The sequence below is a fragment of the Sebastes umbrosus genome, chromosome 4 (genome assembly GCF_015220745.1).
Source record: "Sebastes umbrosus isolate fSebUmb1 chromosome 4, fSebUmb1.pri, whole genome shotgun sequence".
NCBI classification, from domain to species: domain Eukaryota; kingdom Metazoa; phylum Chordata; class Actinopteri; order Perciformes; family Sebastidae; genus Sebastes; species Sebastes umbrosus.
Window position 1 is genome coordinate 187,137 of NC_051272.1, and position 27,500 is coordinate 214,636.

General features: G+C 45.3%; 2 protein-coding genes and 1 long non-coding RNA gene across 11 annotated transcripts in view; 2 read left to right on the top strand and 1 right to left on the bottom strand.

Annotated features, from left to right (window-relative positions):
* Positions 1-1,910: 1,910 nt before the first annotated feature.
* Positions 1,911-5,105, top strand: LOC119487315 (F-box/LRR-repeat protein 14-like). 4 transcript variants are annotated; one of them, XM_037768087.1, is made up of 2 exons: positions 1,911-4,183; positions 4,331-5,105. In XM_037768087.1, the coding sequence occupies exon 1, from the start codon at positions 2,927-2,929 to the stop codon at positions 4,136-4,138; it is 1,212 nt and encodes a 403-aa protein (XP_037624015.1). In that variant the 5' UTR covers positions 1,911-2,926; the 3' UTR covers positions 4,139-4,183; positions 4,331-5,105. The 4 variants fall into 4 exon arrangements, with proteins under 4 accessions (XP_037624015.1, XP_037624014.1, XP_037624013.1 ...); XM_037768086.1 differs by having other exon boundaries at positions 1,911-4,148; positions 4,296-5,105; XM_037768085.1 differs by having other exon boundaries at positions 1,911-4,134; positions 4,184-5,105.
* Positions 5,106-8,835: 3,730 nt separating this feature from the next.
* The window catches only part of LOC119486802 (ELKS/Rab6-interacting/CAST family member 1-like), a 23,214-nt gene continuing 4,549 nt past the window's right edge, over positions 8,836-27,500 (bottom strand). Inside the window, exons 1-20 of one of the 4 annotated variants that reach the window (XM_037767207.1) lie at positions 26,827-27,369; positions 26,514-26,702; positions 22,217-22,502; positions 21,343-21,470; positions 21,153-21,227; positions 20,900-21,055; positions 20,592-20,759; positions 20,269-20,436; positions 19,998-20,135; positions 19,754-19,894; positions 19,422-19,562; positions 17,690-17,883; positions 16,174-16,185; positions 15,468-15,603; positions 15,228-15,359; positions 14,133-14,293; positions 13,779-13,926; positions 12,133-12,228; positions 10,979-11,164; positions 8,836-10,482 (exon numbers count right to left, since the gene is read on the bottom strand). In XM_037767207.1, coding sequence (XP_037623135.1) covers positions 10,345-10,482; positions 10,979-11,164; positions 12,133-12,228; positions 13,779-13,926; positions 14,133-14,293; positions 15,228-15,359; positions 15,468-15,603; positions 16,174-16,185; positions 17,690-17,883; positions 19,422-19,562; positions 19,754-19,894; positions 19,998-20,135; positions 20,269-20,436; positions 20,592-20,759; positions 20,900-21,055; positions 21,153-21,227; positions 21,343-21,470; positions 22,217-22,502; positions 26,514-26,702; positions 26,827-27,369 — 3,336 coding nt within the window. In that variant the 3' untranslated portion in view covers positions 8,836-10,344. Of the gene's footprint in view, positions 10,483-10,978; positions 11,165-11,861; positions 11,943-12,132; positions 12,229-13,778; positions 13,927-14,132; positions 14,294-14,341; positions 15,005-15,227; positions 15,360-15,467; positions 15,604-16,173; positions 16,186-17,689; positions 17,884-19,421; positions 19,563-19,753; positions 19,895-19,997; positions 20,136-20,268; positions 20,437-20,591; positions 20,760-20,899; positions 21,056-21,152; positions 21,228-21,342; positions 21,471-22,216; positions 22,503-26,513; positions 26,703-26,826 lie in introns of those variants that run through there. The other 3 variants (XR_005206587.1, XM_037767209.1, XM_037767210.1) reach the window with 3 other exon arrangements.
* LOC119486803 lies at positions 17,891-19,111 on the top strand. 3 transcript variants are annotated; one of them, XR_005206590.1, is made up of 3 exons: positions 17,891-18,839; positions 18,905-18,938; positions 18,969-19,111. It is a non-coding gene; the product is annotated as an uncharacterized LOC119486803 (long non-coding RNA). The 3 variants fall into 3 exon arrangements; XR_005206588.1 differs by having other exon boundaries at positions 18,905-19,111; XR_005206589.1 differs by lacking the exon at positions 18,905-18,938.

A 27,500-nucleotide genomic window follows, 5' to 3' on the forward strand; every position in this document is an offset into this window, starting at 1 on the left:
CGGTCTAGAATCAGGGACCAGCTCCAGTCTAGAATCAGGGACCGGCTCCGGGCAGGGATTCAGGGACCGGCTCCAGTCTAGAATCAGGGGGTGTAAGATATGATTCATAGGCTAATACAATAATAATAATAATAATAATAATATATAGGTGTAGTATAGGCTAATACAACAACAATAATAATAATAATAATAATAATAATATAGGTGTAGTATAGGCTAATACAATAATAACAATAATAACAATAATAATATATAGGTATAGTATAGGCTAATACAACAATAATAATAATAATAATAATAATAATAATAATAATAATATATAGGTGTAGTATAGGCTAATACAATAATAACAATAATAACAATAATAATATATAGGTATAGTATAGGCTAATACAACAATAATAATAATAATAATAATAATAATAATAATAATAATATATAGGTGTAGTATAGGCTAATACAACAACAATAATAATAATAATAATAATAATAATAATAATAACAATAATAATAATATATAGGTGTAGTATAGGCTAATACAACAATAATAATAATAGTAATACTAATGATGGTACTATATATATATAATATGAATGAAATACAGTTTCCAGCAGTCAAGTACCCAGATGATGAATATGTAAACAATGTGAACACCTTCATGTTGTATTGACTCCTCGTGTTCTTGCTGAGAGACGCTGTAGTCACATATTAATAATAATAATATCTGCTGTTATATATTAATAATATCTGTTGTTATTATTATACATTAATAATAATATCTGTTATTATTATACATTAATAATAACATCTGCTATTATTAATAATAATATCTGCTGTTATTATTATTATATAATAATATCTTCTTTTATCATTATATAATAATAATATCTGCTTATATTATTATATATTAATAATATCTGCTGTTATTATTATACATTAATAATAACATGTGTTGTTATTATTATATAATAATAATAATAACATGTGTTGTTATTATACATTAATAATAACATGTGTTGTTGTTATTATACATTAATAATAACATGTGTTGTTGTTATTATACATTAATAATAACATGTGTTGTTATTATACATTAATAATAACATGTGTTGTTATTATTGTATAATAATAATAATAACATGTGTTGTTATTATACATTAATAATAACGTGTGTTGTTGTTGTTATACATTAATAATAACATGTGTTGTTATTATTGTATAATAATAATAATAACATGTGTTGTTATTATTATATAATAATAATAACATGTGTTGTTGTTATTATACATTAATAATAACATGTGTTGTTGTTATTGTATAATAATAATAATAACATGTGTTGTTATTATACATTAATAATAACATGTGTTGTTATTATTATACATTAATAATAACATGTGTTGTTATTATTGTATAATAATAATAATAACATGTGTTGTTATTATACATTAATAATAACGTGTGTTGTTGTTGTTATACATTAATAATAACATGTGTTGTTATTATTGTATAATAATAATAATAACATGTGTTGTTATTATTATATAATAATAATAACATGTGTTGTTGTTATTGTATAATAATAATAATAACATGTGTTGTTGTTATTGTATAATAATAATAATAACATGTGTTGTTGTTATACATTAATAATAACATGTGTTGTTATTATACATTAATAATAACATGTGTTGTTATTATACATTAATAATAACATGTGTTGTTATTATACATTAATAATAACATGTGTTGTTGTTATTATACATTAATAATAACATGTGTTGTTATTATACATTAATAATAACATGTGTTGTTGTTATTGGAGCTGTGTGGTGGAGTCAGCATAGGGGGCTGGTATAGTCCCGGTCCCGGTACCGGTCGGGTCCGGTAGGGGCCGCTGGTCAGCAGATGGATCCGCTCTGACTAACAGAGAGAAGCTGTATTCCTCCGCGCTGCTCCGGAGGGAAAGAACTAGTTCACTTAGTTTCAGCTTCGAACCAACAAACTACTGAGTGGAGGAAAGTTTCCACAGACAGAAGAGTAGAGGACCAGTCAGGACCAGTCAGGACCAGTCCGACCCAGTCTGCTCCAGTCTGCTCCAGTCTGAGAGGATCTGGAGGAACTGAACTAGTTCTGACCGAGAAGAGATGCTGCTGCTCATCCGCTCACTAGTTACCCAGAGAACAGCAGCTAGCTACAGCTAGCCTAGCCTGCTAGCTGCACTAGCCTAGCCTGCTAGCTGCACTAGCCTAGCCTGCTAGCTGCACTAGCCTAGCCTGCTAGCTGCACTAGCCTAGCCTGCTAGCTGCACTAGCCTAGCCTGCTAGCTGCACTAGCCTAGCCTGCTAGCTACAGCTAGCCTAGCCTGCTAGCTGCACTAGCCTAGCCTGCTAGCTACACTAGCCTAGCCTGCTAGCTGCACTAGCCTAGCCTGCTAGCTACAGCTAGCCTAGCCTGCTAGCTACAGCTAGCCTAGCCTGCTAGCTACAGCTAGCCTAGCCTGCTAGCTGAGTTAGCCTAGCCTCCTGTAGCCTCCGCATCAGAAGTGTTGTTGGTGTTTCGTACTGTAACGTGTATGGTAATCCCGGTATTGAGTAGGATAGTGGTGAAACAGTGGCTCCGGTGAAATGGGCGGGTTTTTGTTCTGCTAACACAAAGCTAACTACAGCTAGCTCTGTGTGCTAGCTGCCGCTAGCTGCCGTTAGCTGCCGCTAGCTGCCGTTAGCTGCCGTTAGCTGCCGTTAGCTGCCGCTAGCTGCCGCTAGCTGCCAGCAGCTGCCGTTAGCTGCCGCTAGCTGCCGCTAGCTGCCGCTAGCTGCCAGCAGCATCTTGAGCAGCAGAGTGTGTTCTGTTGAGCAGACCGCGACACGGTGATCCTCCTCCTGCTGCTCCTGCTGCTCTCCCAGCAGCCCATCAGTCCGCCGTGATGTTCGAGATGGAGACGCACATCTCCTGCCTGTTCCCGGAGATCCTGGCTATCATCTTCAGCTACCTGGAGGTGAAGGACAAAGGCCGGGTGGCGGTGGTGTGCTCGGCCTGGAGAGACGCGTCCTACCATAAGTCCGTCTGGAGGGGGGTCGAGGCGAAGCTGCACCTCCGGAGAGCCAACCCGTCTCTGTTCCCCAGCCTGCAGACCAGAGGCATCAAGAAGGTCCAGATCCTGAGCCTGAGGAGGTCTCTGAGCTATGTGATCCAGGGCATGCCGCTCATCGAGAGTCTGAACCTGTGTGGCTGCTTCAACCTGACGGATAACGGACTGGGTCATGCCTTCGTGCAGGACATCCCGTCTCTGCGGGTCCTGAACCTCAGTCTGTGTAAACAGATCACTGACTCCAGCCTGGGCCGGATCGCTCAGTACCTGAAGAACCTGGAGGTTCTGGAGCTGGGAGGCTGCAGTAACATCACCAACACCGGCCTGTTGCTCATCGCCTGGGGACTGCACAGACTGCAGAGTCTCAACCTGCGCAGCTGCAGGCATGTGTCCGACGTGGGCATCGGTCACCTGGCAGGTATGACCCGCAGCGCTGCAGAGGGCTGCCTCAACCTGGAGAAGTTAACCCTGCAGGACTGCCAGAAGCTCACGGACCTGTCTCTCAAACATGTCTCCAAGGGCCTGAACAAGCTCAAAGTGCTCAACCTCAGCTTCTGCGGAGGCATATCGGACGCAGGGATGATCCACCTGTCTCATATGACCCACCTGTGCAGCTTAAACCTGAGGTCCTGTGATAACATCAGTGACACTGGGATCATGCACCTGGCCATGGGGTCCCTCCGGCTCTCTGGACTCGACGTCTCCTTCTGTGACAAGATCGGAGACCAGAGCCTGGCCTACATCGCCCAGGGTCTGTACCAGCTCAAGTCTCTCTCTCTGTGCTCCTGCCACATCAGTGACGATGGCATCAACAGGATGGTACGCCAGATGCACGAACTCAAGACTCTGAACATCGGACAGTGTGTGAGGATCACAGACAAAGGCTTGGAGCTGATAGCCGACCACCTGACCCAGCTGACGGGCATCGATCTGTACGGGTGTACCAAGATCACCAAGAGGGGTCTGGAGAGGATAACGCAGCTGCCGTGCCTTAAAGTGTTGAACCTGGGACTGTGGCAGATGACTGAGAGTGAGAGAGTCAGGTGAACTCTCTCATGTACACCTGTTTCATCGTGTATAAGAGAGAGTCAGGTGAACTCTCTCATGTACACCTGTTTCATCGTGTATAAGAGAGAGTCAGGTGAACTCTCTCATGTACACCTGTTTCATCGTGTATAAGAGAGAGTCAGGTGAACTCTCTCATGTACACCTGTTTCATTGTGTATAAGAGAGAGTGAGGTGAACTCTCTCATGTACACCTGTTTCATCGTGAATAGAGCTCAGTCGTGCCTGTATCCATTCTTAATTGTACCTTCTATACTGTGACTAAAAAGCAGGAGAGGGACTCGACATGGATCACTGGGATATTGTTCACCTGCGCTGCAATACTCCATTCTTAGTTTCAGTCTGGCTCTCTTCTGATGTGCATTGTTTAATCTCAGCCTGTGTACAGTTCTCACTATCTAGCTACCTCACCCATCAAACACAGGAGTGCCTACTATCGCTGAATACTAGATTACATTGCATATTTTTGTGACTCACATACCAATGGAGATTTAGATATTTTACAGAATAATAGCTAGGCATTTTAACTCTTAACAGAAAGGCAAATTTTGATAGAATGTTTTTTTCGGCTGATGTATTTTTTACTTGTGTAACCAATATTTTCGTATTGAGCGACTGCTGACAAAATTGTACTTCAAATTGAAGTGGGTGGATCACTCCTGTCTGTCTCTGTTTACCTGTGTATAGTCGGCTATGTTTCATATTCCTGAGGGAATACGTATGTATCAGATGTTCCGGTATGCTACTCTGTCAAAGGTTCATCAACACAACTAAAGGCGTAGTAATTAACAGCTGCCAAGGCGATATGCAATACCTTAAAAACTGTTTTCTCCTGAGGAGCTTCCAACCATAGCGTCAGAATATTTGTTTAAAAAAAAGCAGTAATTTAAGATTGTTTTATATTCATACAGTAGTGCTATTTATGAATAAAGATGGCAAATATGTTTCAGTTTTGTGTGTTTTACTTGTAGAATTTGTAACCAACTATTATTTGAGTTATAATTATGAAGATTACAATCTCTGTGCTTTCTGCAGTTTAGGGCATCATATGTTTTTATGAATATGCTGCACAAGATAATCAGAATGCCTTTTGGATTTCTTACTTTGTTTCTTACCACTAAATTAAATATGAAGTGAATAATGTGATTAATATGGAAATGATCTTAATCAGGTAATATTAATTCAACTTGTGCAGCTGAAGGGAATTCATACTCATTTCTTTTTAACAAACTGACATTTAATTTAAACATTAATGATAATGTTTGAGCATTATTAGTGATATTAAACTACTGTGGTGAAATGTATTCACATTTGGAGAGTTCCTATTTAGTGTCACAGGCACAAAGAAATACTTCAAATAATACACAGCTGTGTCTGATAACCTGGGCTCAGAGCAAGTTTCACCTTGCTTACCAATACTTTAGTTTTACTTAACTTTACATCCTGAACATGTGATGCATGTTCTCAATAACATTGTGAGGACTTCAGCAACTCCACTTCGGGCCAGCCTTCAACCCTCCACGTGCATCAATGAGCCTCGGGTCTGACCATGTCGCCGGTTCACCAGTTCTCCTTCCTTGGACCACTTTTGGTAGGTCCTGACCGCTGCAGAACGGGAACATCCCACAAGAGCTGCAGTTCTGGAGATGCTCTGACCCGGTCGTCTAGCCAGCACTATCTATCTATGTTCACTTGCTGTCTAATATATCCCCCCCACTGCCAGGTGCCATGGTAACCAGATAATCCATGTTATTCACTTCACCTGTCAGTGGTCTGAATGTTGTTAATGTTACGGCTGATGAGTGTACGTTATCTTTAACCTTTAAATCAACTTTATGACAGCTAGAAAAGTGAAATCAGTAGAGACGCACGATCACACTTTTTCAGTCCCGATATGATACCTGGGCTTTAGTATCATCTGATACCGAGTACTGGTCTGATACCGAGTACCGATCCGAGTACCGATCCGATACCAGTAGAAGTAATAAGTCAACAGTGGTGTCCGTCTCTGAGAGGCTTATAATTTATTTATTTACATACATACAAAATCCAAAGAAGTCACAAACAGTCTGTTTAGTTTCTCTTTACAGTTTGATTCTTTAACACCAACAGACAGAAGGCAGAACGTTTCTGATACAAATGCAAAATAAAACAAACTGATACCGTGAAACTTGACAGAAGCCCCGTTAATCAGCTCTGTGCTCCTCGATGAGAAGAGTCGAGAAAAAGAGATGACGAGACATTAAGGCGAGGACGGGGACACACAGGCCAACGTAAGGGGACTTAAAGGTCCCACATCAGCTCATCTTCAGGTTCATACTTGTATTTAATGTTTCTACTAGAACATGTTTACATGCTGTCATGTTAAAAAAAAATATATTTTCCTCTTCCTGTCTGTCTGAATATACCTGTATTCACTCTCTGTCTGAAACGCTCCGTTTTAGTGCATTTCAACGGAATTGCGTTGCTAGGCAACAGCTTGGGTCCATGTTTACTTCCTGTCAGCTGATGTTATTTACATCCACTGCAACAGCAAATAAACTGGGACACATTTAGAATGTTTACATTTAAAACCGTGTAATGGTCTAAATATTGTATATTTGTGACATCACAAATGGACAGAAATCCTGACGGCTTGTTTCAAAAGCTCAGTTTAAAAATTACGGACTATGTGTATTTCTCTGTATATTAAGCGTTTTGATAGTTTAACAGTATTTTATAAAGCACTTAAAAGGTCCCATAATATTAAAAAGTGAGATTTTCACGTTTTTTATTATAAAGCAGGTTTAAGTTCTATATATAAATACTGTTAAACTATCAAAACGCTTAATATACAGAGAAATACACAGTCCGTAATTTTTAAACTGAGCTTTTGAAACAAGCCGTCAGGATTTCTGTCCATTTGTGATGTCACAAATATACAATATTTAGACCATTACACAGATTTAAATGTAAACATACTAAATGTGTCCCAGTTTATTTGCTGTTGCAGTGAATGTAAATAACATCAGCTGACAGGAAGTAAACATGGACCCAAACTGTTGCCTAGTAGATACACAAAATACAAGTACGAACCTTAAAATGAGCTGATATGGGACCTTTAAACCTGCTTCATAATATAAAAGACAAGAAAACCTCACTTTTTACAATATGGGACCTTTAAGAGACGCTTTGTGTGAAGCCGGCGGTGAACGGTGAGCAGTTCAAAAAGGGACGGGGAGGAATTAAAATCCGCTCCCAGAGGATGGACAGACAAGAAGAACAACAAGCATCCTCCAAAACCAGCGGATGTGTTGGACTTCTAGTCCACCTAAACATGTTTCTGTAAATCAACCGTACATAGAAAGTTTGTTTAGTAACACCAAGTTCCTTTTATAAGAGCAGGAGGGCCGTGATGGTTGAGGACGTATCTTTCATCAGGTCTGACATCAACCAACAGAAACAGGTAAGAAGAGAAGACAACAACACTGGAATCTCAGGATCATACATTTACATCACCATACGGTGAAAGTATATCAAAAAATGACGGTTAGAAATAAATGCAAGAAAAGTTCGTCTCCCATCACAAAGTCACGGTTTGGAGTTCACACGTTGCTTTGACACAAAAGAGATTTTTGACACTTTGTTTCCTCTGAAGACACAAAACTCAAAACTCCACGTTGTTCAGAGCTCCTCGAGATTCTGTGCAAACATTCAATGCATATCCATACAGTAAACAATTTATATATATGTATTATATTTATATATATATCTCTATAGAACATGACTTTCCGCAAGTTATGGCAGTACTGTCACACACACACACGCACACACATTTTGTCCTGAAGACAAAATTAGACACAAAAGACGACTGCACCGCTGTTAAAGGGACTGTTAGTAAGAATCCTAAATGTGTTGTTAACAGCTTCACCTGTGTCCGTTAAGTCAACTAAAGTCAGCGTCCTGTTGCTGGCGCTTGTGCTCACTCTACATAGACATGAAGGAGCATCGCTCAACACAGTGAGGAGACACACGTCAGCTAAAAGCACAATATCACTCTATATTTCAGCTGCTTGGCAGTAATGTTAGCTGACCAGACCAAGGTCTCTCCATGAATCAATGCTGATCCTAGTGTTGGCTTTTCCCGCCTCAGCCTCCCGACCGCGGCCGGAGGGAACGGGGGAGACGATAACGTTTCTCTCTGCGGAGCCCCGTCACTTCACAAGACACGGGAAACCTCTGTTGGTCTGGAGGAGCTGCAGCAGTTATTTCTGCACAAACGTCCACTGAACATTCACTAGATATTCTCAGAGCTAAACTAACTCTTCTGCAGTGTGGAGTGAGCAGCATGCACGGGAGAGGTGGAGAGAGAGAGAGAGAGAGAAGGAGTGTGGTGTGTGAGTGAAGGCAGGCAGAGGAGCAGAGGAGCAGAGTACAGCAGAGACTCCGGTCCTGGAGACCAAAGCTACGGTCTCCCCCGTGTCCTCCGACCGCGGCCAACACTGTTTAACAGACGGGCTTCACTACATACAACCAAGAGGTTTTGGTGCTTCACTGTAGTTTGTGTTGGAGTCTGAGTCTGAACAGCGGAGACGCACGAGAGACCATGAGACACCGACCAGCAATGATTTATACGTTTAAGAAGTTACAAACAGTCCCTTTAACTTTTCAGATTTGTTTTTTAAAGAATGCACAACACCTTCACCTTAATTACCTTTATTCAGTCACTGGACGTGTTAAATATCACGTTATTTACAAACTGATCTAAAAAGTCAAAAATCTGCTGAAAAGTGACTTTTGTTTCCTGTAAATGTAGAGATGCACTTAGTAATTAAAAACCTCAGCCCTGAAGAGTTAAAACATACCAGAAAAGGTTCTTCAGTGATTCAGTCAACTAAAGATCAGGAGGGCTTTACGGAACATGTGTAGAAACTTTGGATGAGACTGAGTGATCAGTGGATCTTACATCATGCCTTAGCACCAATATGACAGAGGAATAGATCTATCCCTGCGTTAGGTCCAGTACTGATCTCTGTGCATGCTCCAAGGCCACTAGAACGTTCTCAAAAGAAACTTTGCATACCTCATAAACACGTGGACGTTGTGTGCAAAACCATCGAGAAATGAAAACGCCTCAGAGAATAAAAGATTTTTTTTTGTTTCTTTTGTTTCCTCTCTCTCTCATGAGAACAAACTGGAACTAAAAGATCACCTTGATCTGGGCCAAAGGTCAGGCCTTGACCCCCCTCTCATGCCAGTGACCCAGCCTCAGACTACTCAGTACCTACAAGGACAGATCCACAGCCCCCCCGCTGGGAGAGGAAACATCTGAAGAACATGCTGCATCTATATTTGGTTAAGTGTTCAGCTGTAGCTGGGTTTAACCTACCAGTTAGTAACCAACACTGACTACATCTACATGGCTTCAGGATTCCCCCGCTGAGCTGAGCTCCCCTCGTGATGTAGCAGCTCCCCAGACTAAAAGACAAGAAGTGCTCTCCTGCCCCATGTGACGAAGGAATCTACCCCTTTAAACTCCAGAGACACAACGGAGGAGTCAGAGTGGTGAAAGACTGAGATAGAAGTGAGGTAACTGTGCTGGATCCAGCAGTTCCTGCTGTGGATGAAGACGTCTCGGGAGAGGACGGTTGGCAGTAGACTCCAAGACTTTGTGCGGAAGTTTGCTTCTTTCATCCGAGATCCGTTCTATCCCAACGCACCTGGTCAGACTTACAGGTGAGCAATACCAACTAAGTTTACTACGAGCAGAGTTCACAGTCTGTTAGCTGTTCACAGCCCTCTGGTGAGCTGCAGCCGGCCCGATATGTGACCAGGTGAGATCTTTAGTTCTTCTCTTCTCCTCCGTCGACCACAGCTGCCGTTAAAGGAGGAGTGTAATCTGATGTTTGAGAACTTCAATAGACTTTGCGAACATCCCTAATTTGATTTTACAGGCCTGACGTTAGAGAGACACACGAGACAGGAAAGCACTTCGGAGTCGTGAGAGTTTGTTCCGGGGTGGACGAGGGGAGCGAGGAGGCGGAGCTCAGTGGGGGGAGATAATGCCCCGGCTTTCTCTCATCCTTCCAGGAGCCTCGTGGAGTGGAGGTAGGGGCACCGGGCTCAGCTACAGATTAGATTACGTGGAGGCCGGGTGTCAGCCGGGGGTCGGCCGGGGGTCAGCCGGGGGGTGTCGGAGCTCAGAGTTGTCAGCAGGACTCCTCCAGGGCGTTGACGACCTGCTCCAGGATGTCGGGGCAGTAGTCAGCGATCTGCTGGAGAACAGCGTTGGCGAACTCCTGCAGCTCTCCGCTCTCCTTCTCACACACCTGCAGCTCTCGCTCCAACTGGAGGGAAACAAGGAATTCGTTTATTTTTACAGACTTTCAATCAACAAAAAATGAAATAAAATACATATTGAATTTGAATTTAGTGATCTCCCCCTGATCCAATGAAGCGACTGCATCATCATGCAGATGGAAACACACGCTATGACTCCCACATGGACTAACACACAGAAACAACAACTACATCCAAGTTATTACATCAGAAACTAGACGTGCACTCGGAGAGCGCAGACCTCCACCAAGGTCTGTGGTAAGAAGTCTCTCAGGGCCATTTCAGAATAGGAACAAACGATCCAAACCGTGCCGTGCCGTTCAGCGCCATCATTTCCATGTGTTGTTGTTTATGTTGAGATGAGCTGTACGTCGCTGCCTTTACCCCGGATCTGGCAGGTGCTAGTTTCAATCCTTCATTATGATCAATGCTTATCTTTTCACTCTTTATATATGCCGATATAACATTCAGTCAGTTCTATGCTCCAGAGAGTTCCTCCGCTACCTGTTCCACACTCATCTTCTGGAGCTCCTCCTCCAAGTCGTCGGGGTCGCTGTGGTGGTAGTGAGAGGGCGGCGTGAGCTGGCTGAGGATGCTGGGGTCCCGGTCGTGGCAGAGGTCTGTCAGGTGGGCGATGTAGAGCTTGAGCTTACTGCGGTTCTGGGACAGGGCTAGAAGAGGGGGGATCATCTGCAGGGGGGGATGAAAGGGAAAAGAGTATGAGGAAGAAAGACAGAGGAAAAAATAGTCTTCTTTAGACGACACACGAGAGTTGTGCTCACGTTGAAATGATGGAACTTTATGAAAGAACTAAGAAATGAGAGTAAAACAAACATGATCATGTGCATGCACGCCGATATGAAGCCATCACCACCTCACATCAGAGCCCACCTCCTCACGTGCATTATTACAGGATCTATGGGGGGTTGTCTGTGTACGTGCAGCTCAACAAAGCGTCTCACTCAACCGCTGATTACCAGGAGGTTAACACCGTTATCCAATCAGACACCTGTCTGTACGGGTCAAATGTGAGGAGCCAATCATCAGTGTCAGAGCAGCGGCATGCAAAGCAACGATGAGGTGATGAGACCGATCCAGGATCAGTATCATCTCATCCTCGGAGCTCGTGCATGTAAACACACACACACACACACACACACACACACACCACTGATCCCATAAGCCAGTCAAAAGAGAGAAATGAACAGAGATGAAGGGATGAGTTGGAACAGAAAGACCAGGCAGTGATGAGCGTGACCATCGACGCTGAGAAGAAGAGCGGGATGGAAACGACAAAAAGAAAAGCACAGTGAACGGAAGAGAAGTCAACACGCCACAGAGAGACGAGGAACACAGGTGTGACACGTCTGGCTTTATACGAGCTCACCCGTCTGAACAAAGTGGCTGAGAGAGAGAGAAGGGGGGGGGGGCAAAAGGTCGGCTATGCCCAGATCCCCTCCTCATCATCCTGTTAGCCCATCGCAGCGTTACAAAGGAACAGTTGGTTAGTGAGCAGAAAGACAGACTTCAGTGTTCCCTTCATGCATCAACCCTCTGTACTGTATATTAGTAGTATTATAGATTATACTATAGAACACATCGCCTCAGAGAAGCTGATCAGGATCAATGTGGGACTGATCAGTGGAGAGAGGAGCTACCTGATCTGGAGAGGGTTTGTGATTGGTCTGGTCCGGAGCCGTCTTCAGATGGTCGTCCTCGTAGTTGTCTGCCATCAGTTTCATTCTGTTCTGAGTCTGTCGATTGAAAACACGTCAGTGACATGATGAAGACATGATGAAGACATGATGAAGACATGATGAAGACATGATGAAGAGCAGGAGACGGATTTCTGAAGTTGGGATGGAAAGGTCACTCACACAGAAGCATCCTGGCCATCGCTCATAATAACATTTTATTCAATAGCATTATTACTGAGGGTTGTGAGCGACGTGGCTGCGTCCTACCGAGTCCTACCGAGTCCTGCCGCGTCCTCCTGAGTCCTGCCGAGTCCTACTGCGTCCTACTGAGTCCTGCTGAGTTCTACTGCGTCCTACTGAGTCCTGCTGAGTCCTGCTGCGTCCTACCGAGTCCTGCCGAGTTCTACTGCGTCCTACTGAGTCCTGCTGAGTCCTGCTGAGTCCTACTGCGTCCTACTGAGTCCTGCCGAGTCCTACCGAGTCCTGCCGCGTCCTACTGAGTCCTGCCGAGTCCTACTGCGTCCTGCTGAGTCCTGCTGCATCCTACCGAGTCCTGCCGAGTTCTACTGCGTCCTACTGAGTCCTGCTGTGTCCTACCGAGTCCTGCCGAGTTCTACTGCGTCCTACTGAGTCCTGCTGAGTCCTACTGAGTCCTGCCGCGTCCTACCGAGTCCTGCCGCGTCCTACTGAGTCCTACTGAGTCCTACTGAGTCCTACTATTTATACGTGGAAGAAGTTCCCCAGTTTGTTTATTTCAAAGTAAAGGTAAGCCAGGTGAAAGTAATGATTGCTCATGTCTAGAAGCTTGGGGCGGAGCCGGCGTCCAGAGAAGCAGTCTGATATGGAGCCGTGGTTTTAGTCGACTGTTTGATTGGCTGCTGGTCAGAGCGAGAGAGCGTACGGTGGTCCACATCCAGGGACCTGAAGTACTGACAGATAATCCTCGAGGGACATCATTTACTGGTATTTGGCAGCAGTGTGCCCGACGACAACACAAACCATTATATAACTATTACAATATAAACTATGGGTACTGAACAAACTGTCCCTCACATCAAACTGTCCCTCACATCAAACTGTCCCTGACATCAAACTGTCCCTCACATCAAACTGTCCCTGACATCAAACTGTCCCTCACATCAAACTGTCCCTGACATCAAACTGTCCCTCACATCAAACTGTCCCTGACATCAAACTGTCCCTGACATCAAACTGTCCCTGACATCAAACTGTCCCTCACATCAAACTGTCCCTCACATCAAACTGTCCCTGACATCAAACTGTCCCTCACATCAAACTGTCCCTGACATCAAACTGTCCCTCACATCAAACTGTCCCTGACATCAAACTGTCCCTCACATCAAACTGTCCCTGACATCAAACTGTCCCTGACATCAAACTGTCCCTGACATCAAACTGTCCCTCACATCAAACTGTCCCTGACATCCGGAGACACATCTCTCCAGAGGTTTGTTCTGGGCAGGACAGCGAGTCCCTACTAGTGGACATATTCTATGTGAGAGACGTGTAGGAAGATAGATGGAAGGAACATGAATGTGTGTAATCACATGGAGGCTCCCTGAACTACTGGACCCCCCCCCCCCCCCCTGCTGTTTGAGCTGTTGCACCAGTCGGTCCTTCTCCCTCTTCAGCAGAGACACCTCGTCCTGGGTCTTCTTCTTCTTAGAGGAGGACAGCTCCAGCAGGGCGATGTTAGCGTCCTTCTCACTGATAGCAGCCAGCAGCGCCTCCTGCCTGTTGGGGGGGGGGGAGACAACATGATGGCATTTAACCACACCAGTAAATAGCTCAATTATCATTTATTATTCATAACAGAAGATCATCATGCTGCCAGCTGGAGAGGCCAGAAGAGGATGACATTCTACAAGATGAAAGCAGCAATCGATCCTCCAGAGTCAACTCCTCCCTACTGTGTGTGCGCGTGCGCGTGTGCGTCTTACTTCATCTCCAGCACCTCCTCCAGGTGTTTCCTGCGTTCAGCTCTCAGGGTGGAGAGGTGAGACTCTTTCTCACACAGAGACTGCTGGGTGGAGGCCAGCTTGGCCCTCATGGACTCCAGCTCCTGCTTCACCTTCTCCATGGCCCCCAGCAGCTCCTCCATCTGGGAACACACACACACACACACACACACACACACACACACACACACACACACACACACACACACACACAATCAAGAGTAGAGTGACACAGATGACCTGAGTCCATCAGTGAGAGCACCGGGCTCACTATGGGCCAGTATGAGGAGCTCTAATAAGAGGCAGCAGAACCTCATGTGGGCTTTTAGGAACCAACTAGAACACAGAAACCATTAAACTACAGCACGGTACTTCATTTACCTGTTATTCATTTCAAAATGGCACAAGAGTACCGCTGTTTCATATCAATACAACTTTAATTACAATTGACTGAGTGAATAATTCATCCCCAAATGATCAATTCTATTGGCCACTGGATGGACAAGCCGACCGACTCATCAGCGTTAATATGGTTCATAAGCAGGTAAACAAAATAACAAGGAAACTACTACACGGGCTGGAAACAGCAACACCTCACAACATCACACAGTTATCCAACAAAACTCTGATTCCCCTAAAGGTGATCACAAACGCCGGTAACGCAGGTAAAGCCGGTAAAGCCAGTAAAGCCGGGTTGTTGTGTTACTGCATGACTTGTACAGGTGTTGCTGTTATTGTGTCCACCCCTGGAAGTGTTGTTGCTCACTGATGGGAGGTCACACACACTGGGCTCGTACCTTAGACCACTTAAAGTGGGCGAGGTTGGACTCATGCATTGGTTTGAGTGAGTGCTTCTGAGAGGCGGTGAGTAGCAGAGAGAAAACAGAGAGAAAACCACAAGCAAAGATAAAAGAACTGAGAGAGAGATGGAGGAGGAGGAGGGAGGTGGAGAAGAAGGGATGAGAAACAGCACAATGGCAGCAGAAAGATGAGGGTATATGAAGGAGTCTGTGTTATCTGTGCGCTCCTCTGGGTTGATATCTCCGTCTGGTGTGTGTTCAGGAGGACGTTGTGTACCTGTTTCTCCTGCAGAGACCTGGCAGCCTCCTCCTGAGCCAGCACCATCTCTCTCTCAGCGGTGATCTGAACGCTCTCTCTCAGGGCCTCCTCCAGCTCCTCGATGCGCTCAGACTTCTGACGCAGAGTGTCCTTCACAACGGGAGGAGGAGGAGTTCATGTTATGGACTGTTGGACGCTGAACCGACGAGCCGGAGCCAGCGGCTCGGTTCTAATGCCAGCTTCCTACGAGTGCCTCACCTTCACCTGCTGAGAGCTCTCAGACATGTTGTCCTCCCTCTTCCTGGCCTCGTCCACCAGGCGGGCGTTCCTGCTCTTCTCCACCTGCTCCTTGTGCTTCAGAGACGCCACCTTCTTCGACTGGTCCTTCGTCTGCCTGGAGGGACGGCGAGGGACACATGGGAGGAGAGGTTACAGGTCATGTACGTGTGAACTTCTGAATGTCGTTTATCATTCCAACTGAAAACAGATGGAGATATTGTGGGAAGTGCATTAGGTTCTGTTTAGTACCCTTAAGTGGCCCTTTTCACTACATCAGGTAAAGGAAGCATATTTCATACTTTCATCTTTGTTTTGTTGAATCCATCAATGATCCTCCACGTAGAATGTTTAGAGGTCAGTTGTGATCGTAGACAATCGTAAGTTAAATACAGTAAAATACATTCTAAAGATGAAGAGCCTCACAGACGGGCTCTGCTGAGGTTTCACAGCCCTGCAAACACTCAATCTCACATTTGACTGAGGGTGGAAGACGGAACAACTTAAGAAGGTAAAAGAGGAAAATGAACAGAATAAGAGGAAAGAGTGTGATACATGGAGACGAAGGAAGCTGCTTCGGCAGCACATACTACTATAGAGGGCTGAGAGGAGGAGAGAAACAAGGCAGAGACTAACAGAATCAAAAGGATGGCGGGTCGAGGAGGAGAGAAGAAGAGAGAATACTAACCTGGAGGCCAGACTGGTGGGGGGGGGGAGTCCCGGTGTAAAGACAAGAAAGCAGTAAAGAGAAAAACAGAGAGAGCAGGAAGATGAGTCAATACGAAGAACAGGAGGAAGACGGAGGAGGGGGGGGACGTCATACGTGATGTCATCAGATCTCAGAGTTCACCACCGATACATACAAGTACTAAACTAACAGCCTGTGTTCTACTCTGTGTACTACTCTGTGTTCTACTCTGTGTTCTACTCTGTGTACTACTCTGTGTTCTACTCTGTGTTCTACTCTGTGTACTACTCTGTGTACTACTCTGTGTTCTACTCTGTGTTCTACTCTGTGTACTACTCTGTGTTCTACTCTGTGTACTACTCTGTGTTCTACTCTGTGTACTACTCTGTGTTCTACTCTGTGTACTACTCTGTGTTCTACTCTGTGTACTACTCTGTGTTCTACTCTGTGTTCTACTCTGTGTACTACTCTGTGTTCTACTCTGTGTTCTACTCTGTGTTCTACTCTGTGTTCTACTCTGTGTACTACTCTGTGTTCTACTCTGTGTACTACTCTGTGTTCTACTCTGTGTACTACTCTGTGTTCTACTCTGTGTACTACTCTGTGTTCTACTCTATGTACTACTCTGTGTTCTACTCTGTGTTCTACTCTGTGTACTACTCTGTGTTCTACTCTGTGTTCTACTCTGTGTACTATTCTGTGTACTACTCTGTGTACTACTCTGTGTTCTACTCTGTGTACTATTCTGTGTACTACTCTGTGTTCTACTCTGTGTACTACTCTGTGTTCTACTCTGTGTTCTACTCTGTGTACTATTCTGTGTACTACTCTGTGTACTACTCTGTGTTCTACTCTGTGTACTATTCTGTGTACTACTCTGTGTTCTACTCTGTGTTCTACTCTGTGTACTACTCTGTGTTCTACTCTGTGTTCTACTCTGTGTACTACTCTGTGTTCTACTCTGTGTACTACTCTGTGTTCTACTCTGTGTTCTACTCTGTGTTCTACTCTGTGTTCTACTCTGTGTACTACTCTGTGTTCTACTCTGTGTTCTACTCTGTGTACTACTCTGTGTACTACTCTGCGTACTACTACTAGTACCAGCCTCGGAGCAGCTCTGCTGAGAACATTCACCACATCAGCTTTCAATCTGAGATTTAAAAATGGCAGATGGCCAAATTACATTCAAATCCTCCATAATGTGCCGGAGGCAACGATCTCCAGAGTGACATGATGTCATCGGAGGGAAATGTGCACGAGTCATGAGGACCAGCGGTCACAAGTCCCAGCTAGCAGGGATGAAGACAGAGAGCTCAGTGTAGCTGCTCAACAGAAGACTCACAGCTGAACCTGAACACTAGTTAGTCCAGGCTGAACATTCAGAAACCGTCCGCACATCAGAGTGACACACATTACTGTACAGTGACGGGTGCAAAGCTTGGTCACACGGTGCACAGTTAACGTGCACGTCTTTACGTCTCGTTGAACAGTCAGATCTGTAGATGTTTCCACCCACCTCTCCAGCTCAGTGATCTTCTTGTCCTTGTCATTCTTCTCGTTCTCCATCTCCCGAAGGATGTCCAGCAGGCGGTCCACCTCAGCCTGGGCTTTCCCAGAATCCTCTTTGTGGCGGGCCACTTCCTGTTCCAGTTTCTTGATGCGCTCGGCCAGCTCGGTGTTGGCCTGAGCCTCCAGGGCCGCGTTCTGAGCCTGACAAAGGACGGGACGCCGGTTAGAGAGCAGCTGGGAGGATAACAGACTATGTCCTGATCATACACAGGAAACATGTAGTAGCATCATGTAGAGCTGAACCAGTCTAAAGGTAACAGACTATGTTATAGCCAGTCTAAAGGAGGATAACAGACTATGTTATAGCCAGTCTAAAGGAGGATAACAGACTATGTTATAGCCAGTCTAAAGGTAACAGACTATGTTATAGCCAGTCTAAAGGTAACAGACTATGTTATAGCCAGTCTAAAGGAGGATAACAGACTATGTTATAGCCAGTCTAAAGGTAACAGACTATGTTATAGCCAGTCTAAAGGTAACAGACTATGTTATAGCCAGTCTAAAGGAGGATAACAGACTATGTTATAGTCAGTCTAAAGGTAACAGACTATGTTATAGCCAGTCTAAAGATAACAGACTATGTTATAGCCAGTCTAAAGGTAACAGACTATGTTATAGCCAGTCTAAAGGAGGATAACAGACTATGTTATAGTCAGTCTAAAGGTAACAGACTATCTTATAGCCAGTCTAAAGGTAACAGACTATGTTATAGCCAGTCTAAAGGAAGGATAACAGACTATGTTATAGCCAGTCTAAAGGTAACAGACTATCTTATAGCCAGTCTAAAGGTAACAGACTATGTTATAGCCAGTCTAAAGGTAACAGACTATCTTATAGCCAGTCTAAAGATAACAGACTATGTTATAGCCAGTCTAAAGATAACAGACTATGTTATAGCCAGTCTAAAGGTAACAGACTATGTTATAGCCAGTCTAAAGATAACAGACTATGTTATAGCCAGTCTAAAGGTAACAGACTATGTTATAGCCAGTCTAAAGATAACAGACTATGTTATAGCCAGTCTAAAGGAAGGATAACAGACTATGTTATAGTCAGTCTAAAGGAGGATAACAGACTATGTTATAGTCAGTCTAAAGGTAACAGACTATGTTATAGCCGGTCTAAAGGAAGGATAACAGACTATGTTATAGTCAGTCTAAAGGAGGATAACAGACTATGTTATAGTCAGTCTAAAGGTAACAGACTATGTTATAGCCGGTCTAAAGGAGGATAACAGACTATGTTATAGCCAGTCTAAAGGTAACAGACTATGTTATAGCCGGTCTAAAGGAGGATAACAGACTATGTTATAGCCAGTCTAAAGGTAACAGACTATGTTATAGCCGGTCTAAAGGAGGATAACAGACTATGTTATAGCCAGTCTAAAGGGAGGATAACAGACTATGTTATAGCCGGTCTAAAGGAAGGATAACAGATGTTCTAGCCGGTCTAAAGGAAGGATAACAGATGTTCTAGCCGGTCTAAAGGAAGGATAACAGATGTTCTAGCTGGTCTAAAGGAAGGATAACAGATGTTCTAGCCGGTCTAAAGGAGGATAACAGATGTTCTAGCCGGGCTAAAGGAAGGATAACAGATGTTCTAGCCGGTCTAAAGGAAGGATAACAGATGTTCTAGCCGGTCCACACGAGCTGCCTGATTTCTTTATTTAAGGATCTCACTCTCTTGAGCTGGTTCTCCACTTTGAGGACCTCCTCCCTCTTCTGCTCAAAGGCGATCTCCATGCTCTTCAGTTTGGAGTCCTTCTTCAGCCCAGAGGAGGCCAGGGATGATGCATGTTCCTTCAGGTCCAACAGAGACGTCTGCACGCACACACACACACAGAAGTACAGATGGTTCTTTCCCAGCTTATCGAACGGAGACTGAAAATACATTAGATCTAATACAGGCATCCGTGACTCATCGCAAAGTAAGACTAATGGAAAAAGAAGCCTGACTATGAATAGAATCCCAGTAAACAAGAGTTTGTGTTGGTGCAAGCTCGTGTTCCCACCTCTCTGTCTGACAGGTCTCCCTGCAGGAGGCTCAGTCTCTCCTTCAACTCTTTCAGTTCCTTCTTGTTACAGTCGATCTCCTCCGTCTTCTCCCGGTCGTCTCTGTCTCGCTGCTCTTTTAGACGCTCGATGATGCGCTCCTAGGAGGAGGTAGAGAAAACCATCAGACAGACATGACCATGGACAAACATACGTCTAACCCTAACCCACTACAGTCTGTAGTCAGTGCAGACCTAAACTCACCTTCTCTGCCAGAGACTCCTCCAGCGTGGTGAGAGCCGTGTCGGTGTTGGACGTGTCTGCCTGCAAAGACTTCACTCTCTCCTTCAGACTGCTCATCTGCTTCTCCTTGTCCCTCAGCTGCTCCTGAAGGTTCTCAATCTGCAGAGCAAACACAAGCAACCATCAGTCAGAATGAGCATCAGCCACCGAGGACACACACTGAAGCAGGATGAATGCATGTGGTCATTTCAGACAACACAAGATCTTTGAAACAGCTCTCAGTCCAAGTTACCTTCTTCTGTAGCACGTTAACTTTACGCTCCTTGACCTCCAGCATGTCCTTGAGGTCGTGGATCTCCCCGTTCAGTGTGCCCTTCTCTTCTGACATCTCTTGTATCTGCTTGCTCTTCTTATTCAGAGTTGTCTCCTTCTCTTCCAAGCGCAGGCGTAAGGCATCCACCTGGTTCAGGGAAAGATGGACGACAGTCACTGACCAGACCTGTGTCATGCTCTCAAAGTGGTCAAGTGATCCTCAACATCTGGAACAGGTCTTTCCTCTCACTGCACAACAGGTGTACCCTTAAAGTGTGTAGATACAGTATGTATCTGCTGTACCTCCGTCTGTAAGATGGCAGCTCGCTGCTCCTTGGCAGTCAGCGACTCCTTGAGGACTTCGATGTGCTGCTTGCTGTCTGAGAACTGGTTGGTGAGCGTCTCCAGCTTGGTCTGCAGACCCAGCATCTCGGTGTCCTTCCTGGAGAGGTCCTGCTTCACCTGCTCCATCTGGAAAAAGATGAGGTCACAGGGGTAAAAAAAGAGGGGGGGGATGAAATAGTGATGATAGTGCTGAGGAAAAGCATCTCATTAGGAGTCGGACTGCAACAGTTCAGTCAAACTAAAGTCCACGTGGAGTCGTCTCAGACCTTGTTCTTCATGAACTTGGTGTGGCTGCGGTAGACCTCCATCTGCTTCATCTCCTCCTGACGCTCCTCACAGCTCAGCAGTCCGTTCGATTTCAGCATCAGCAGCTCCTCCTCCATGTCTCTCAGGCCGCGCTCCATTGAATTGATTTTTGCATCCTGGGATTGATGAAGAGGAGTTCACACGCATAGAATGAACACATGACCAAACATAACACAAACATACTGGTAGACTCTTCTCTGTTTGAATCCTCACCTTCATGTCGATGACGGTCTGGAGAGCCTTGGTCTTGGTGGACTCGGGGGTTCCCTCGTATCGACGGTGCAGCTCCTTGTGGGTCAGATGAAGAAGAACAGTTTCACATGGGAGTAGAAATGAGAGAAAACAACAGAAGTAAACTAATGAAATGTAAAGTTCTACCTCCCATGGTTGGACTGGACATTACCTCTCTTAATGCATTAATCTCTCGGTCTCTCTGGTCCAGTAAACTCTCCAGGTGATGCCTGTGCATCTCTGCATCAGCCAGCCTCCTGGTCCGCTCCTGGTCCTCCTCTGATGCCTTGGCAGACGGCCCTGAGGCAGAGCACAGAACACCTCGTTACCATGATGATGAAGGAGGTAGAGAGCTTTATTTTGTCAAAGTCTCTGTAAGAGCCAGCCTGAGCATCATCAGCCACTAGTTAACCTGCAGAGGAGATGAGACTTGATGCTGAGAAACTAAAGCTCATCTGTTCAGCAGGGAAGGATCTCTTAAACGCACAATTCCATATTTAATTATAAACTAGTTACTGTATTTCATTTATCTGCTATCTATCATTGATGTTCTCTGACGTTTAAATGGGTTTCTTCTTAGTTTCCTGCAGCTGGTTTGTCAAATGTAGATAATATAATAATAATAATAATAATAATATCTCTCTGAAGAACCAGAACATGGATCTATTTTGATGGACACCAGTGCAAAGGTCTCTGCATGAAGTCCTCAGATATTCCTAGCCTCAGAAGCATGCTTGGCTTTAAAGCGTGCATCGTGGTTGTTTATGGAGCACAGAAACACGGATCTGGCCAACGGGGGAGAGAGCTGAGGGGGAACAAGCTAGCGGCAACCGCCGCAGCTTTAAGTGAAGCCTGAGACCTAAACCATTGGAGGCCCAACATGTTTGTGGAGAAACGTACTGACTGTTTCAAAGTTTGCTGACTTAAATACTGTTGTTTCAAAGAACAACAGAGGAACTGCTCCGTAGCACAGTTCTGCACCGGCTTCAACATGCAGCCAAGGTGTCCATACTTTATGAGGATCAGTTAGCCGAGGCTCGTCACACCTTTGCTCTGCAGCATCTCCAGAAGCTTCTTGATGGACTCGTCTCTGGCTCCCAGAGTTTGCTTCTGTGTGTCAATCCTCAGCTCCATCTCCTCCAGGGTCTTTCTAAGGAGGAAGAGCTCTTTGGCCTGCCTCTCGTGCTCGGCCTGTAGCCGCCGGTAGTTCTCCTCCGTGGGCTCCGATGACAGGTCCCGGCCTTGGATGGAGGGGTCCTGCTGGAACAGCTGGTTCAGGTCCCTCTGGATCCTCAGCTCATCCTGAAGAGCCTGAACAGTCATCTGGAGATGCTAGAAACAATCAAGAGACGCACATGTGTTTGTTACCATTCATCTGGTCTGTTTGTTGTACAGAATGATGAACACGAGGGAGGAAGAGGTGTAGAACATGTGTTGATTATTTTAATAACACATCCTACTTTATGGGAATAAATATTGTGTTACAGCATGTTTAATATCAGCCTCTAATCAGCCTCTAATCAGCCTCTAATCAGGACTGAAAACTGGGCCGTGCCCTGACAGAGTACCCCCCCGACAGCCTGGGCTGTGTGGACAGGGTTACGTTTCATGCCCAGAGAAATACAAGTGGTGAAACACAATCAGCCCAGTGTAGTGTTGCATTGTTTGTGGCATCTGACGCCACGGACACTTGGCAGAGCTGCTGTGAGACGGTGACACGAGGCTGCGTTACACTCTGGTCTCAACCAGCTGGGAGCGTTTTCAGACCACAGAACAAAGAGAGAAGTCAGTGTCTGCCTTCGTCTCTCTCCGTCCTCCTCCTCCTCCTCCTCCTCCTCCTCCTCCTCCCCCTCCTCCTCCTCCTCCTCCCTCTCCATCCTTTGTCATTCTCTCCTTCTCCCTCCACACTTTTCCTCCACCTTGCTTCTCGCCCTCTCTCTTCCCTCCAATACTCTCACCTCTCCTCTCGCTAACCCTCCCTTCCCATCACCCTCTCCACCCCGTGACTAAGGCTGACTCACTGCTGTGACTGCACCGCATGCACGGACAAGCACGGAAACACACACACACACACATACTGTACACACACCTTCTCCCATCCTCAGCTCCCATATTCTCACTCTCTCTGCCTGAGGAGAGATAACAGTCAGGCGTTTGAGAGCACAGAGAATAAGAGATGTGATGCACCAACTAAACTGATCCAAACACTAAGTCAGAACTCGTAGGGACACAGAGCCGAACATCTGCTACACGTCACCCAAACCTCTGCTACACGTCACCCAAACCTCTGCTACACGTCATCCAAACCTCTGCTACACGTCACCCAAACCTCTGCTACACATCACCTAAACCTCTGCTACACGTCACCCAAACCTCTGCTACACGTCATCCAAACCTCTGCTACACGTCACCCAAACCTCTGCTACACATCACCTAAACCTCTGCTACACGTCACCCAAACCTCTGCTACACGTCACCCAAACCTCTGCTACATGTCATCCAAACCTCTGCTACACGTCATCCAAACCTCTGCTACACATCATCCAAACTTCTGCTACACGTCACCCAAACCTCTGCTACACATCACCTAAACCTCTGCTACACGTCACCCAAACATCTGCTACACATCACCTAAACCTCTGCTACACGTCACCCAAACCTCTGCTACACGTCACCCAAACCTCTGCTACACGTCACCCAAACCTCTGCTACACATCACCTAAACCTCTGCTACACGTCACCCAAACATCTGCTACACATCACCTAAACCTCTGCTACACGTCACCCAAACCTCTGCTACACGTCACCCAAACCTCTGCTACACGTCACCCAAACCTCTTCTACACGTCACCCAAACCTCTGCTACACATCATCAAAACCTCTGCTACACATCACCCAAACCTCTGCTACACATCACCTAAACCTCTGCTACACATCACCCAAACCTCTGCTACACGTCACCCAAACCTCTGCTACACGTCACCCAAACCTCTGCTACACGTCACCCAAACCTCTGCTACACGTCACCCAAACCTCTGCTACACGTCATCAAAACCTCTGCTACACATCACCCAAACCTCTGCTACACGTCATCCAAACCTCTGCTACACATCACCCAAACCTCTGCTACACGTCATCAAAACCTCTGCTACACATCACCCAAAGCACTGGACAAACTGTACACAAGTCCAAATGTTAAAGATGCTCAGTGTGTGATGCATTCTTCTCCGATTCTCCCTCTCTGACCAGCTACACTGACATCTGTACTTCGGTGTAACAGCTGATGAAACATCACTGGCATTTCACAACATCCTATGATAAATGTGATATTTTATCCATGTGACAAGGAGTATTTAGCAAGAAAGAAGTGATGATTATTAGGTGGAAGAAACAGAAGATGACAGCCATTTCACACTATTATGAAATAGATAATAGCAGTCACTTATCACAGAGAACGACGGGCAGAAATGCCTTGTGGTCGGGATTTAGAGAAAGCTGCAGCAGAGCAGGCACAGAAACAGAAACGACACACAAACATACAACTGCAGACGTGTGCACGGTCAGTTGGACCTTCATTCAATGAGGGCATGCAGTTTAACGGAAGCTGTAATTAGCTAAATGCCTTTGAGTGTGTGTGTGTGTGTGTGTTTCTGTGCTTTCCGCTGCATGTGTGCCAGCGTGGGAGGTGGAGGCTGACATATGAAAGCAGACATCTTTAAATTACAGCACCCACTGATTAGTCCTGCTCTACTCGGGCATTACTGGGGTCTGGTATTAGTCCACACTGTGATTCTGACTCAGCAGGAGAGAAAACAGCTAATTATACACATCTGCCCCCCCCCCATTAAGAACCACAGTGAAACAACAACTATTGATCTGCATTAATTACACTTATATATATACACACATATATAATATGCACAACAAACTGTAGGGTTTAAAAATAGACCCTGTGCCTATATCTGTTCACTTATTAAATACATTTTACATTTAGACATGTGTGCATACAGTAGGTCTACATGTGTGCAGTCTACATGTGTGCATACAGTAGGTCTACATGTGTGCATACAGTAGGTCTACATGTGTGCATACAGTAGGTCTACATGTGTGCAGCCTACATGTGTGCATACAGTAGGTCTACATGTGTGCAGCCTACATGTGTGCATACAGTAGGTCTACATGTGTGCAGTCTACATGTGTGCATACAGTAGGTCTACATGTGTGCAGTCTACATGTGTGCATACAGTAGGTCTACATGTGTGCAGCCTACATGTGTGCATACAGTAGGTCTACATGTGTGCAGTCTACATGTGTGCATACAGTAGGTCTACATGTGTGCAGTCTACATGTGTGCATACAGTAGGTCTACATGTGTGCAGTCTACATGTGTGCATACAGTAGGTCTACATGTGTGCAGTCTACATGTGTGCATACAGTAGGTCTACATGTGTGCAGTCTACATGTGTGCATACAGTAGGTCTACATGTGTGCAGCCTACATGTGTGCATACAGTAGGTCTACATGTGTGCAGTCTACATGTGTGCATACAGTAGGTCTACATGTGTGCAGTCTACATGTGTGCATACAGTAGGTCTACATGTGTGGAAGAGAAAAACCAGTGAGAATTGAGCCAGATGTAGTAACAGCAGATGGTTCATAATGAAAACGCTAGGTTTCCCCCCCACCTGAAGAAATGAAGCCAACTCTACATTAATAGGATCCAGTAGACTGTTTACTGTATACTTCATTATTTGACAAATGTATAACATATTCATCTGTTTTTCTTTTATCATTTCCAATCCATGTGCCAGGTCACCTGTCCCCAAAACATACCATAAACCAAAAGAGAACCATAATAATGAAATGTTGTTGAACGGCCACATAACAATAATACTAAATCCAAAGTGCTATTCACAGCACCTCCGGTATCACGGTATCACTGCTCCCCGTGACAGCATCCTGAACTTGGTTTCTCATCTTCTGCAGTGGTTAAACTACTGTGCATATACACAGTGTTAAATCTGCACTTCCTCCACATTTTCATCCTGTTCACCACATCCAGCAATTTCTAAAACATACAGAAATGCTAATGCGGCCATTAGACTTACGGCCTCTTTCATCTGTTAAAGCTGGAGCATATAGATGCATGTAAGAGGATTAACCAGATGTTAAAAACCTGCCTCTGTGCAGAGAGAGAAGAAAGAGAGAAACACACTTGTACTAAAGCTGACACCGGGTGAACATGTTGGACCCAGGCAGATTGATGACTCTTATTCAGATTGATAAAAAAAGGACTTGTTGAGATGAGAAACTAGAATCTCTTCTCTCTAAGGGAACACTCACCTGGGCTTCATCTTGAATCACACGGTATTGTTCCTTCCAGACTGTGATCTTAGAAACTTCATCTTTCCTGAGAGCTCGCTCCTTTTTTAATTCGGGGCTCCAGAAGGTCTTGATAGAATTCATGGAGGAGCTGAGCTTGCTCTCCTTAACTTCCACTTCTCGCCGCAGCATCTCATTTTCACGCAGAATCTAAGAAAGCAGGATAAAGAAGCGTAAATACTGTAACTGTGGTCTGTCGAACTCAGCAACTCAACCTCTTGTCAAACATGTCCAAATCAAACTTGCAAAAATTGGAGAAAAGTTTGCAAAATACCTCTTTGAGTTGTGCCTGCAGGTCCAGTATGGTGTTGTCTCTGGCCTGCCGTAGAGAGTGCGGCACCGTGGAGGCCATGTGGTGGTCCCCAAAAGCTAGAGCATCACCTGCCATCATGCCTGCTGGCAGCACAGCATTGCCAGGCACCGAGGTGGAGATATTGGGGGTGCTAGCGGCCACGACTCCACTGCTGCTGCCCCTCGACCCATACGTCACCCTCTGTCTCCCCATGGTCGTCACCGTCCCGCCACTTTTGGGAAGATGGTCTGCCATGGCGACCTCGTTGTCACTCAGGTACATCGGTCCTGAGTTGGCGTACGCCGCATTGAGGGACTGGATGTTCTCCATGGAGAGCGTCTTGCCTCCCGCTCCTCCGGGACCTCCTCCGCTGCCTCCGGTGCTGTTGGTGCGCCGGTGTCCCATCCGAGGAGAACGGGGAAGGCGAGGGGAGCGGCCGGATCCCTGATTACCAGAACCGCCACCATCTCTTCCTCCACTATGGTTGGCATCCCCTCGGCCGACCGAGCGGGCGCTACCGTACATCTTCTGCTAAGTAGAAGAACGGAGCCGACGGCAAAACTGAAGTAGGACCTGGAGTATCTGAATGTATTCTTGCTGGAGTTCTTCACTTTCACCAGTTGTGTGAATATGTGGTGGTGATCCTGCTTCAACTG